At 44.0% G+C, this 15,210-nt stretch overlaps 1 protein-coding gene across 1 annotated transcript in view; it reads right to left on the bottom strand.

The window, feature by feature from the left end:
* Positions 1-15,210, bottom strand: part of akap6 (A kinase (PRKA) anchor protein 6) — a 130,802-nt gene that overhangs the window by 47,463 nt on the left and 68,129 nt on the right. The window contains 2 exon segments of the mRNA XM_042072906.1: positions 5,075-5,195; positions 8,584-8,717. Of these exon segments, the coding sequence (XP_041928840.1) occupies positions 5,075-5,195; positions 8,584-8,717 (255 nt within the window).

Below are 15,210 nucleotides of genomic sequence, written 5' to 3'. Positions count from 1 at the left end.
GTGTGTGTGTGTGTGTGTGTGTGTGTGTGTGTGTGTGTGTGTGTGTGTGTGTGTGTGTGTGTGTGTGTGTGTGTGTGTGTGTGTGTTTCTCTGTGTGTATTTAGCCAGTGTGTGTGTGTGCATATGATGTAGGGTTTTACGCATGCATGTAGTGAGTGTGAATGTTTCATGAAGAGTCCCCTTTGTGCATTGCATATGGGTCCACATGCAGTGAGAACACAGGTGAGGAGATAGATGCCTGACAGATGGAAATAAGTCCTCAGAGCAGGGAGAGAGAGAGTGAGAGAGTGAGAGAGAGAGAGAGAGAAGGAGAGAGATATATACACAGACAAAGAGAGATACAGAGGAAAGGCAGAGAGAGATAGAGTGAGACACAGAAAAAGAGAGGGATAGATAGCGACCAGTCTCTTCTGGACAGAGCAGACCAGTAAGACAGAAGTATACAGTACAGGAGAAGAGAAAAAAAGATGTGAAAAGGAAGATAGATAAAGTATGGAGGAATATACACATAGGAGAAGACTGGGTTTGAGGAATACGTATAAGTATAAGTATAAGTATAGTATATATACTCTTTTGATCTCGTGAGGGAAATTTGGTCTCTGCATTTATCCCAATCCGTGAATTAGTGAAACACACACAGCACACAGTGAACACACAGTGAGGTGAAGCACACACCAATGCCGGCGCAGTGAGCTGCCTGCATCAACAGCGGCGCTCGGGGAGCAGTGATGGGTTGGGTGCCTTGCTCAAGGGCACTTCAGCCGTGCCTACTGGTCGGGGTTCGAACCGGCAACCCTCCGGTTACAGGTACGAAGTGCTAACCAATAGGCCACGGCTGCCCCAATACAGAGAATACAGAGGCACAGAGGAGAAAAGAAGAAAGGGATGGAGAGAGAAAAAATAAAAGGAGGGATAGAGAGCCAAGTGGATCATGACATTAAAGGCCAGCTGCTCCTGCTGGAAACTGGACTTAATGCAGACAAACCTCCTCATAAACAGACATACAATAATGTACACACTCACATAAACATACATGGCCACATACTTTTTTCTAGCCACTGTTACATTTATAGTGTGAAAATGTACACATCCTCGTATAACACACACACACTGAGATTCTTTCTGCCTTGCAAAAACGCACACACACACTCATCTACAATCCACTTCATCCCATTTCCTCCTGTCGATTTGCATGGCGTGAATCTGATGCCGCTGTAACTAACAGCTGATGCCGACTGCTTAGTTATGTGTGCAGAAACCCTTCTACACATGCCTGTCTGTGCCAGGAGGAGCCATCACCAATCCATCTCTCTCCCCCTCTCTCTCTCTCTCTCTCTCTCTCTCTCTCTCTCTCTCTCTCTCTCTCTCTCTCTCTCTCTCTCTCTGTGTGTGTGTGTCTCAAAACTAATTGCTTACTTCTCTGCCTGACACACACAGCTACAGCTTCCAATTTTACCCTGCAATTACATCCAATTATAGTTGATTTCATATGAGAATGTAATTCAGCTTAAAGCTCTTGGTGTAAAGAACTGTAACCCAAAAGTAGAGAGGATGGACAACTAAATAAATAAATGTGGCGCTCCCTGGTACTTGGCAAGGTGCCTGGTGATTGTCTGACGACACTATTTCTGTCCTTTCCAATGTCAGAACTGTATTAATACGAGCAAGAAGAGAAGCGCGGTGCTAACCACTAGGAAGAAGGATAACAGCTCAAGTGCTCCTTGAGCTGATGTTTTTTTATTATCACCATTCATACATTAGCTTTCTTACATCCCTGGAAGGCATAGTTTTATTCATTCATTTAGATAAGGACAAAAAAAGGATAAGTGCTGATGCTATTACAAAATCAGACAAGCAACTCTGGCAAAAAGTACGCAGAAATTACACATTTGAGCACTAATGGTTAATTGAGTGCAAATGATTAATACGCAGTATATGATACTGGAAATTGAGTACACTGTAAAATAACTTGTGCGTGTCTTTTAAACCAACAGGCAATGTAAAAATGTGTGAATGAGAATATATTTGGGGCTTGGAGGTAAAGATATGTGTGTTTAGCAGGTATGTGCAGATCACACAGATGATAAGAGAGGCCTCGAGAGAGAGAGAGAGAGAGAGAGAGAGAGAGAGAGAGAGAGAGAGAGAGAGAGAGAGAGAGGGAGAGAGAAAGAGAGGGGGGAGAGAAAGAGGGAGAGAGAGAAAGAGAGACATCTCTGCCTTAGCTTCATCTGCAGAAGAAAGAGCTAAATCTTTTGATTTATGATGCATAAAGGGGGATAACAGCATTTAATACACAGCGGCTTTCAACAGAGTTACAACATCACTTTTTCTCGGCTACCTCTGTTTTTATTTCATTTTATTATTTTATTTTTTTTCAGTTGAAAAGATCAACATTGACTCAAAAGAGGAGGAAAAAAAATCCTGTAGGGCAGATATTCCAAGTGGAACGTTGGGAATATTCGGGAGCAGCTTGGGCTTTGATCAGGGAGGCATCAGAGCGCAAACGATCACGCCGAGACTTATTTGGACTGTCAGGAATCACTAAAAGACGATCTGAAGTCAAAGTATACAGCCAATGTTTCCACCACACAAGTGTTTCTAACAAGCACCCTTTTTCTGACTGATGTTTTGACACTAATTGTAAGACTGACAACATGAAACGAAACTGGGGGTCAACTTGTTAAAACTGTCAATAGCATTTGAGGTATTCTTCTATTTATTTATTTATTTACTTTTTATTAAATGTGGGGTTGATACTTCAGACAGTAAGAGATCTCCTTTCAAATGACTGCTACTGTGTGCATCCCAATGTCGTTCGTTACTGGGAGGGAGAGACAGAGAGAGAGGGAAAGAGAGAGAGAGGGGAAAGAGAGAGAAGGAGAGAGAAACAGAAAGAAAGTATGTGTGTGTGTGGTGTGTGAGAGAAAGAGAAAGAGAGAGAGAGAGAGAGAGAGAGAGAGAGAGAGTTATGAGTGCATTATTTCAGCGAGGGAAGAGAAATGCGAGTCTTTCATAACAGTGAGATAAAACAAAAGGAAACGCGGATGGTATTTCCTACTTTATCACTTACTGTAAGACTGTAAGATATGACTAATGGTAAGGTCAATATGCAAGATGAGAGAGAAGATTAGTTTCGACCTTGCCGGTGACCTCTGCAGTTCCACAGATGAAAATGTGAGTGTAGCGGGGGAGTAGGAGGAGAAGGTGTGTGTGTGTATGTGTGTGTGTGTGTGTGTGTGTGTGTGTGAGAGAGAGAGAGAGAGAGAGAGAGAGAGATAGAGAGAGAGAGAGAGAGAGAGAGAGGGGAGTTGTGGTGGGTGTTTGTGTGTGTGTGTGTATGTGTGTGTGTGTGTGTGTGTGTATGTGTGGGGGTTGTCTGTGTGTGTGGGATGGGGAGTGGGGGGGGGGGGGGGTGGTTGCTGTTGGCTAGCTCTTCTTCGTCATTATGTTGTTTCCAGTTTCTGAAGGTGGTTATTAATTTTATTTCTTTATGATTCACAATCTGCTCTTTTGAAATATGCCATATGCTCAGAGCAATTCAAGGATGACGAGTGTCAGGATCGCTACAATAAAAGTGGCCTAAATGAGCCTGATTTACGGCCTGTGCCTCCTAGCGTTCCCCATCCTCTCTCTCTCCATCACTTCTCCCTCTCATCCCCCTCTTTCTTTCTTCTTTCTTTTCTTCGTTGTTCTCCACCTTTACCCAATCTCCCTCTCTTTACCTTCTTTTCTTTTTTCCATCTCTCTTTCACCCCATCCTCTTTTTTCCCTCTCATCCGTTTACTCTCTCTCTTTCCCTCCATCTCTTTCCCTCTCATTCTGTCCTTCTCTGCCTCTCCCTCTATCTCTCCTTCACTCTCTCATCCATGACAAACCTCCAATAGCCTTTGCAAACAGCATCCTGCCAAACCAACAGAATCCACAATCGGGGCCATTCTCTATTCCATGCTGCATTATCCACAGCCACAACAACACGCACGCACGCTCGGCCTGAAAAGGAACAGGTGCGGACACATCAAGGTAAAAATTGATAGCGATTGCGAGTCAGGTAGTACATATTTATTAGCACTGCATGCATAGCGTGATCAATATCACTACCCAAAATCGGTTTGTTTTAATCATGGACAAACATATTGACTTCACCCGATATGCCTGGTTTTATGTATCATTAATAAAAATGCATTGAGGTGTGTGTGTGTATGTGTGTATAGATATGTGTGTGTGTGTGTGTGTGTGTGTGTGTGTGTGTGTGTGTGTGTGTGCCTCTGTTGCATCCCAAAGAATACACATATAAAGGGGCTGCTATCGCTTCCACGCTGCTTCTGTTGGCCTCTCTCCCTCTTTCAACCCTCTCTGTCTCTTTCGTTCTTTTTTTTTTCTTCTTGCACTTCTGCGTGTCCTTCCGTGCCCCCTCAGAGAGCGCCTGAAGGACAGCTGAGTGGAAGTGAGACCTCGAGCCACACACACACACACACACACACACACACACACACACCCTCACACACACACTCCGCCTGTGTTCCCTATTCATTTTGGATGCGCTCAACTCATTAATGTCCACATTTCTCTCTCTCTCTCTCTCTTTCTTTCTCTCTCTCTCTCTCTGCCCTTCCTCCAGTTTCTCCTTCATCTGCAAGGATCTTTGACTCTTATGAAATTAGGTCTGATGGGATGTGATACAGCAAGCTCTCTGGTAATCAGGCTGTACAGCAGTAAAGGTGGGAGAGGTGACAAAAGAGTGTGTTTCTGCAGAGTAGAGACTGCATGGAGGTACAGATGAAAAGAGAGAAGGATAGCAAGAAGAAGAGTGAAAGAGAGAGAGAGAGAGAGAGAGAGAGAGAGAGAGATGTAGTGTTTTTGGAGGGACAAATCTGACAGTTGGTTGGTAATCACATCCCTGTTGTCCTGTGTGTGTGTGTGTGTGTGTGTGTGTGTGTGTGTGTGTGTGTGTGTGTGTGTGTGTGTGTGTGTGTGTGTGTGCATGTCTGTGTGTGGTGTGTGTGAGTGTGTGTGTGTGTGTGTGCGTGCGCGTGCGTGCGCGTGCGTGCGCGTGCGTATCTGTCTTCTCACTAACCTTGTAGAGGTGCTGCTGTTGTTCCTCCGACATCATCAGATCATGGCTGTCCGTCACAATAGATTCCATGTCCATCAACCAGTCCCACAGCTCCTGGTACTCTGACTCAAACTCCTGCAGACTGCTGGGAAATGAGAGGGAGACAGAGAGAGTGTGTGTGTGTGAGAGAGAGATATAGAGGTATGTATGGAGACATACATGGAAAGAAAGTGTGAGAGGAAGAGAGGTAGAGTGACAGAGGAAGATGTAGGCAAGGAAGGGAGGAATAGGGATAGAGAGAGAGAGAGAGAGAGAGAGAGAGGAAATCTTTCTTAGGTTATCGCCCTGACACAGGTCCCACACTGCAGTGCTGAGAGTTGGATTGAAAAGTTCTGTGTTCAGGTGTTGAGCTGAGGGAATATTTGACAAGCGGTGGTAATTGTTCCCGGCCGCGGTTAGCTGTGAGGGCAGGAGTGAGTGTGTATGTATGTGTCTGTGTGTCTCTGTGTGTGTGTGTGTGTGTGTGTGTGTGTGTGTGTGTGTGGCAGGGTTGAGTGGGCACACAAGGGATCTTTCACCTGGCCTGTGAGTGACATTCCCCCCTGCCAGAAACATCTTAATTAAACATGACTTCACCTCTCCATTCAGCACACCCGGACCCTCCGCCCAAACATGAAAGAACATCAAATATGTATGAAAGAGACAAGGACGATTGGGAGTGTCTCAACACACACACACACACACACACACACACACACACACACACACACACACACACACACACACACACACAGATTTGCACACATTAGTGTCAAGAGTTTTTGTCAGATTTCTGACCCAGCAGGGTGGCTGCATGTTTATAAACATTACTGGGAAATTGTTTTGAATTCATATGGCTTTGGATGATTTGACAGTTATGTCAGGCCATTGCCTTTTTCTTGCCTTCATTTTTTTTTTAAACAAGCAATCCAGTGTGTTTGTCCCAAGAGGGAGAAAAAAGGTTGAAAACTATGAATGAAATTACATAAATAACTGCTGGAGGCTAGCGGAAGAGAAGAAGGGGGTAGTTATGAACAGGTCTTTTTTTATTTTTTTTATTTCAATTTGATGCAGCGGCAAGGCTAAGCAGAGTTTGAGAGCGGGATCGTGTTTGCCTTCAACGTATGTAATTTGAGCAAGCATGGCGGCATACAAAGTATTAGCATTCTCAAACAGACGTTGATGAAACAAAACGATGTTGGGGGAAATATGAATATTTTAGTTCTGGTTGTGCAGGAAGACATTGATCATAACAAAGCAGCCAAGACAGCGAATAAGAAACACCATGATGCGGATGCCTTTGAGAGGATTCACCCTACGGCATTACACTCCACATCTGATTACAAATCTCAATACACGTCTACTCTTGTAAGTTAAACAGACAAACTACATTATACAATATTCCCCTCATATTGTTTCTCCACCCTCCCTCCAACCAACAACTAAATGTTTGTAAAACAAGAACTCTGGGGGGATTCACACAAAAAAGTACATAAAACAGGAGGGAGACTGGGTGAATTTCTGAAACGGCAAATCTAGTTAGCGGCCCTCCGTGTAGCTCTCAGAGTTGTCAGGCTTGCTTTGAATCTGCTGTTCTGCAAGTGCACAAACCACTTACATCTCCTCATCCTAAGAGCTTTGATTTTCATATTTAATTTTTTGCCCGTTTCTGCTTCTCAAAGACCCCATGCCTGCGTTGCGCATCTTCGCTACGGATGCCAGGGAAGTGCCCGGCCAATTCAACAAGCAGCTATTAAAAAGAAAGCGGCAGGCAACTAAAGTCAAATCAACAGCAAAGCCGGTCACTTTGCTGTCGACTCTCACCAGAGGCCCACTGCGGTCCTCACTGCGGCTGCAAATTGATGAACCCCCCACTTTCCCACTTTCCATTCTTTTCAGATCTGTTTAACATCAATCTGGGTGCCCTCCCCACCTCCCCATTCAGAGTCGCGCCCGGTGTCGACGCACCCTGAGAACGGTGCCTACTGTATCTCATTCATCATCGTCGTTCCTGCGCAGCGAGCCGCCGCGTCACACTGAGCAATGGCCGGGAAAAGGTTGGATGGCGTATTGACACTCCTCACATCAGAAAGAGCTCGCTAATTTATGGTGTTAATCCTCCCTTCAAAAGTCCCTCGCCCAGCCATCACTACCCCCCCCACCCACCCCCCCCCGCCCCCCGCATCTCGCCCCAACTCCCTACCCGTCTACACTCCTTGAGCAGGGACTCCTTACTCGCTTACACCTGTTATTTGAATAAAAGCCAGTGAGCTCTCTCCTTCCCGTTTTCCTTGATCTCCCTCAGACAGAATCTCTTTTGATTATTCTATGCTGAATGGCAGCTATCTGGTGTTGATCAGCTTCAAGGTTGCCAAGCGCAACCACAAACGCAGACAGGCCCTGGACAATGGCAGCCGGGCAGGGAGAGGCAGGGTGCGATGGATTCCGACAGCTCCTCCCCAAAGACGTCTTTTTTTTTTTCGCCCGCAAAAGGTAAGGGCCAAGGAGTCAAAACAATGAATCCTTGAGCAGGCGAGCCATCATTAAAATTCAAAGGATCATTATGTTTTTTTTTTTTTTCGTACGCAAAATAAATCATTACAACGAGAGGCTTAAAAGGATTAAAACGACGCTTGATTCTGAGCCAAGGCGGGGAGTCGAGTCCGGACTCGGGGAGTTCACACTCACTCCACCTCGCCGGGGTGAAGGAGAAATGAGATGGAAATTCACTGAGCAAGTGCTGAATACCGGCAGTTCCCAAAAGGAAACATCCTCTTGTTTATTCACAATTATATTAAGCCGGAGTAAGACAGTATGTTTGCGAGGGGAAAACAAATTAACATAACAAATTGCTTATATCATACATTGCACCTGAGTGCACAATCGGGTCTTTTGGTGATAACTTTGGGGCCCTCCGTATTAACCCTCGAAACCTACAATCTCTTAAGTGGTGTGATGATGAACTGCACTGGACTGTGTGATTATACAGTACACGTGCAGTTAGACAGCAGCACAATACACCATATAATACAGCATACAATACTTGGTTTTGCACAAGGCCTTTTACTTTGTTCCTGTTTTCATGACTTTAAAAATGTATTTCAAGCTTAATACTGTTTATCTCTGTCTGTATGCCTTTTGACCTTGAGATGTCTTTGCACAGGTCCTGGGTTAAGTCAAGAAAGTCCTTGTAAAATTTGGACACGAAATGTTAATACTGGCATTGCAATCTTTTTCCGAGGATAACAAAAAATATAACAAAAAAGTCTCACTTTATTGGTTTCACTTTTGTTAAATTATTTATTTAATCTATTATTTCCAGGTTTATTTTCAACATTTTTTAGAACTTTTCCTGTTCCTGTTTGTAGAATGCCTCAAATGCCAACAATCTATCAGCTTAACCTCGGCTATTCCATCTTTTGGAAAACTTAGCGGAACTGTAGTTTTAAGAACATTCTGTTCTGACTGCTGGACCATTAAAAAAAAAGTACCTGTTGTTCTTGGACATCTGGGCGAGCTCTCGAGTACCCGTGGCTGCCGGACAGAACTGCTGGTTCTTAAGCTTCAGGGTCATCTGCTCCAGGATGTCCTTCTGGGCCTCCATGTGGCTCCTCTGCATCTCCCCCTGCCCAGGCGGAAGACAAAGAGAGGGAAAGAGAGAAAGAGAGAGAGAGAGAGAGAGAGAGAGAGGAGAGAGAGAGAGAGAGAGAGAGAGAGAGAGAGAGTTTGTCACAAAATCAGCCAGACCAGGAGTGCTTTACAGTCCAAAAGGCAATACTACAAATCTGCTGCCAGCTGCATCTGGCTTAAACAGCAAATACTGTGTTAGATTAAACAAGATGGCATTTCATCACAAAATTGGTCTGGTTTTTTTTATCTGTTCTGAATAGTCGTTTGTTCTATAATGGTTGCATGCTAAACTGAACAGGACAAATATTGTGAAATAGTTCCTGAACTGAAGAGAAATACAAAGACTTTACACTGGTAAATTGTTTGAACCGACCCCATTTTCTCTTGAAAATATGTATATGAAACGGTTTGTAGTTCAGATGATTGGGCGGAAGCTAACAGTTTGGGTTTGAAATGTGTTTCGTTGATCAATAAATGAGGTTTCTCCATTGTTCGACTCTGAACAAAAATTGAGCACATTGGATGAACTGGTATTGGTCGTAGCACTTAAAATGCATGTGGATGGATAGAGTTTACTTCAATCAAATGAGCGAGCATAGGCTGCTGGATTTCCACTCATTGTCATCCAATACATAAATGTCTGGTTTGTTTGCATTCCATACTGAAACCATTTTGCCCATTTTGCAGACGCCTCCGTAAAGGTCAAACAACCACATGAATTCAAGCAGCTCCTCAATCAACCCCCCCCCCCCCCCCCCCCCATCCCCCTTGGTAATAAACAAGTAAATCAACAAAAGAGATGTGTTGCTTTTTCATTCCAGTTACTATGCCTATCAAAAAATGAGAGTGTGAGCGAGAGCGAGAGCGAGAGCGAGAGAGAGAGAGAGAGAGAGCGGAGGGGCTGTATGTGTACGGTGGGGGGAAGAGTATTTCAGCTCAGCCGCTTTGCTCATTTGGGAGGAATGAGATGAACCTAACTAGGAGCTCGAAGAAAATTAGCGGCAGTCGCGGGTGTGTGCGGGCGGGCGGGCGGGTGGCGAGCTCTGCGGCAGCGGCGGCTTCTCCCCCCTCGGAGGAATCGGCTTTCATTTGCCTTCATTTCTGATTCACTCAGCCCGCTCGGCCATGCCGTGTCAGGATCCTAATTACTCCGGCCCATCGCCGCTGCTTACACACACAATAATGACTAATGCCCGCCACAGACAAAAGCAATTTATTCCCGGCCACCTTGAATTTGAGGACAGTGAGGGGGCGTGAGTAACCCCCACCCCCCCCCCCCCCCACCCCAACCTCCCACCTCACCACAAACACACACACACACACACACACACACACACACACACACTTAATACACCACTCCTGCTGACAGTACAGCCAGGGCTCTCCAGTCAGACGGCGATACCGACATGCTTTTTTGATGTTTTTTAATCCTTTATTAAAGCAGGTAGGGTGATTGAGAAGTCTTCTATTTTGCATTGGAGAGATGAGAGAGGGTGATATGGGGACGAGACAGAGAGATAAGATGGGTTTTACCCAACCTTTCACTGACCCCCGCTCCACCGTCATCACTACAGGCTGCAAGTCAAATAATGTTACCTGCCGAACTTTTTCAGTATGCCCAAAATTCTAATCTAGAACACCCCCTGGTGAAGATTAGAGTCTGTGTAAATACTCAGAATGTCAATAATAGAATGGAGAGCAGTGGCGAATGGTATTTGAAATCATAATTCTTAATGCATAATATATGTGCTCACTTTATTAGAAAATGGAGATTTTGAAGGTGTGTACGTTAGACTGAGTGTTGTAGTTTGCCAAGAAACTACTACAAGTCTTACACATATTTGGTGGTTTGTTCAATTCTTCACAAAGTTAAAACAACTATGGACCCTTTCAAGAGAGTTCCATTATCAGCATCATAGTTGGCCCCACAAGACTTCCGTTTTAACATTCCATATGTTATCTTAATGCAGAGGAAGTAGATTGGGGCCCAAATAGAACGTTCAAGCATTGTTTTTGTTTTTATTGTTGAAAGGGTCCATAGACAAATCAAAAATAAATACAACTATAGGGGGGCAGACAAAAACGAAGATATGTTTTCCTAATTTCTGTCATGTTCAACCTTTGAATAGGTAAAAGGAAAAAGAAATGCCCACTGTCGTAACTGCTATTTCCAGATGCCAGTATGACCTCTTTGTGAAGGCAAAGCCTTCCATTGCTTCTGCCACAATTCTCCACAGAAAATAACACCCCTGATCTGCACTATGGTTGGGTTTGATTTTCTTTGCAATTCCTTCCAGCCTGTTTAAAGTTCTTCTTATTCAGATATGCAGACAGAGGAGCTTCAGAGTGCTGCATCCTGTGTTCCCATTTCAAACAGAATCATTCAGACCTGCTTGCACACTGTCGAAACAGCTCCCTGCCTTTAAACTGCTAATGCACACATAAATCAATATACATTTTGATCATTTGATGAATACTTACGTTAGTCTCTGGAGTGTGTGTGTGTGGGTGTGTGTGTGTGTGTGGGTGTGTGTGTGTGTGTGTGTGAAAGAGAGAGAGAGAGAGAGAGAGAGAGGAAAAGAAAGAGAAGGAGTAAAATAGAGGGTGGGTGTTCAGGTATGAAAATGTGCTGAATCAAGTCATTTTAAGGCCTTTATGTTGACATGCCAGTGCCAATTTGTCAGCCCCTGAGAAATTTCCAGAACTGGACGTCTCCCGAGACACACTCACGTAACATTTGTTCTGTCAATCACTAAATGGTGCAAGACCAGTCATAGCTTTTATCAGCACCTGATTCCTTTCTGCCACTTTACTTCACCACACACACACACACACACACACACACACACACACACACGGACATGGACACACACACAGTAATTACCAAAGGCCTCTATTCATCCAGCAGGGCAAAAATTAAATCCATGGTAAATATCAATAATTTATACATGCAGCTATAAGCAGTGTCAGCTCCCCCGGCTTTCTCTTGAACTAATGTCAATACCACTGCAATGCCTTAAAGATTAGAGAGGAGACGCATTGGATATTTCACATGAATAGCAGCAAATATAGCCTATTCTGCATGGATGCACAATTCATGGGAAGTACTCTTAAAACTCATGGATGGCATTGATTTTCCAAAAGGTTTTTTTGTTTTTATCTTGAAAATAAAAGTTTTTTTTTTACCAGAAAAATATATTTTAAAAATGAATTCTCTATTCATTTTGAAGGAAGTTAAATGGGACTTGAGTGTTGTGCATGCCCCGCACAAAAGTATCTTTTTAAAAAAGCACTCTCAAATGAATCATGGGTCATATTCTACACTGTTATAGTGCAAGTGCACCACACAGATGCAGCATTTTGAGTTACAATGACATTGAGCACACTAATACAAAGTGAAAACATGGATAGCACATGGGTAGATCTATCTATGTGTTAAAAAGCTATATTCCTAGTCTACTAGCCTAATTGTACTCACGCTAGTAATGCAATAGTTATTACATGTGCTTATGCAATATGTAAAATTTTATAAAGCACATTTATTTGCAAACAAAGTATCACTAATATCACTAAACAAAGGGCAGAATTCAGACTGAGAGACACGTGTTGCAATGACTCGGCATTAGGTGAAATCCTTTGTTTCCTATCAAAAACGCAGTCAATGGCAGAGGCAAGGTCACAGAGGGCAGGGCACACCAAATCCAGATAAGCAGGGGAATATCCTCACAGTCAATGTGCAGGCAGCAATGGCAGGAAGAACTACAGACACGATAGTCATCCCCCCCCCTCCAAAGTCCCCCCCCTTTTTCCCTTTCCTGTCAAACAGACGGTTTGCATAAAAACACGGCCCAAATTTTATTTGAATCCCAACAATCAAAACAGAGTTGTGTAACACTTCTTTTCCTTTTGTCTTTCTTCTGAGACAAAAGACAAATAAAAAAAAACAGAACAAAAAGGAGGAGGCGAAAGCAGGAATTTTGTGGTTTCACTTGCAAACAGGATACAGCTCTCATTTGAAGCAGCTGGGGGACGATATAAATTAACGAGGAGAAATATGTGCCTCTGGTGAGCACTGGCGAGGAGGGGGAATGGCCGCCATGGGCCCGCGGATGCCTCTTAAACTGTATATTTAAGCAGAGGGGACGAAAAAAACACTGGCTATGTTTATTTCTTTATCGTCTTTTCCGAATGCAAGCATCGCCCCGGCAAGATTGAAAAACTGTGGGAAGTCGCCCACCTTCATACCCCCTTCCAACCCCCTGCTGCCCACCCCCCCCCCCCCCCCCCCCCCACAAACACACACACCCCCCTCCTCATCTCCTCCCACTCCACCATACCACCAGCCCACCTCCAACGAGACTTGTGTTCAAAACACCCGGAACATCCATCGGCTCATTTGAAATGTCTCCCATCAGGCCCAGGCTCTGTCTCCGAGAGGCGGCTACGCGCTCGGAAAATGAATTCAGCCGGGAGTTGCGTGGGGTCGACTCTGGAGTTGTAAATGGCTGAGGATTCTATTAAAGCATCTCGTAAATTTATATGCACGCAGAGAGCTGTGCATACACACACACACACACACACACACACACACACACATGCACACACACACAAAGACAGGCACACAAAGACAACACAAAGCTTCACCTTCAAAACCTATTCATATAACAAGAATACAGGACACCATTTTTAAAAGCCTAATCATCATGGGGAGATGTGGTCTGTCCCATTCCGCATTGAATTTGAATAGGTTTGACAAGCAAAGTGCAAACAAAGTGCTATTATAGCAACAGACATTTTCTTGACTCTTTTTTTTGCTCTCCCAAAGCAGGATCCCTCACAGAGAAAAAAAAAATCCTCTGGCAGAGAATCCCTTTTTCAGGAGAGACACTCTCTGAGGTGCTGTAAAAAACATGCAACTCATTTGAAAACTATTACTTTCAAATCACTGGTCATAAAGTCTGCATGTAATATAGGCCGGGGTCTCCTGATATGAATCATGTGACTTTATGGACACAATGGGAGGGCTTTCTGACGGGAGTCCCTGCAATGTTTCTCTTATCAGGGCCTCCCCAGAACAACCAGCCTCCAGATGAGGAATTTTATTCTAGAAATGTTTTGACTTCCTCAATTTAAACTCACCATAAAAAAATCAGGCTGTTAATTCAAGGTTATAATTCCAAAATGAATCTTATTATACACAGTCCTATATAAACCAGACTGTACATAAACACGGTATGTGATACTCTCCTTTTACAGAGTGCCAGTAACAACAGTGTATCTTTGCTTTCCAATTACCTGGACTCAGACTACACAATCTTGAGAGGAATGATAGAATTCAATTGGACCATTTTTGTTGTTGCTACCACAATCCATTAAAAACAGCAGAATTTGGCAGCTGAATTTCCACATTATGTTTTCATCTGGAAAACAGTCCCATATGTCATTGTGGAGAGAGAGAGAAAGAGAGAGAGAGAGAGAGAGAGAGAGAGGGAGAGAGGACAGCCAGAGTTTTGTTGGGCAGCCGGGCGGCTCGCCCATAAAGTTCCCCCAATGCGTTTGACCTTGACATTAAGTCTGCGGCTCTTGGCTCAGTGCAATAGATCTGTGATCACCTGCATATGTTCCTGCACCTTTAAGAAATATCTCACGGAGTTTGAAAGGTTTAGCTCTTGCAACATTTATCAGGGCGTGAAATTAGCAATTGCTAGGAGCTAAATTGCTGCCTCTTATTCAATGTTGTTGCTGAAAGGTGACATTTAATCGCTGATCCTTGCTTCCAAGAAGACTAAACAGCTGCAGACGCACACTCAGACTTGGGGAGGACGGGGGCAGAGGACCAAAGGTGTGTGTGTGTGTGTGTGTGAGAGGGTGGTTTCAGACAATGTTCACATTATGGATCAGGGAGATGGGGGGTCGTATTGATCGTGCGATCATCATCTTTTTCGATAGCGGGCAGCCACTGCTTAATAACTGCTGCTTCTTTGGACCTTGACCAGCATTCCATGGCAGGTGCTGAGACAGATAAAACCCTCTGTTAGCAACTCGATCTAAATGCAAAAGATGCCTAAGATGAAATGTCAATATTGGTACTAGTCTTAATGTACTCTGTTAGTGGCATTCATGCTCGGAGGGAAAAATTAACACAAAATATGTAGGTGGTAATATGATGAATATGAAATATGATTTAGGAAAAAATATGTATTACGACAATTATTAACTAATCAAAAATTCACAACACAGCACTGGAGAGTGGATATAGGAATCCTCGTTTCTTCATTCCGAAAGCTTTCCCACCATTTCTCTGTACTACCTCTCCAATCTTTCAAATGAGTTCTGGAATTAAAGGCATTTGGGGTTGAAATACTTCAGAGAAACCTGCCGCAACGATCCCGCAACTTCAATTCCGCTCGGCTTTTCAACGCGGCGAGGCGGCTTAGATGAAGATATTTTGAAAGCCGAGCCAAGCGCTTCGGGCAGGTGTTACATGA

The sequence above is a fragment of the Alosa sapidissima genome, chromosome 19 (assembly GCF_018492685.1).
Source record: "Alosa sapidissima isolate fAloSap1 chromosome 19, fAloSap1.pri, whole genome shotgun sequence".
Classification (NCBI taxonomy): Eukaryota; Metazoa; Chordata; class Actinopteri; order Clupeiformes; family Clupeidae; genus Alosa; species Alosa sapidissima.
Note: the sequence above shows the minus strand (reverse complement) of the source record. Positions and strands in the feature narration are given on the sequence as shown.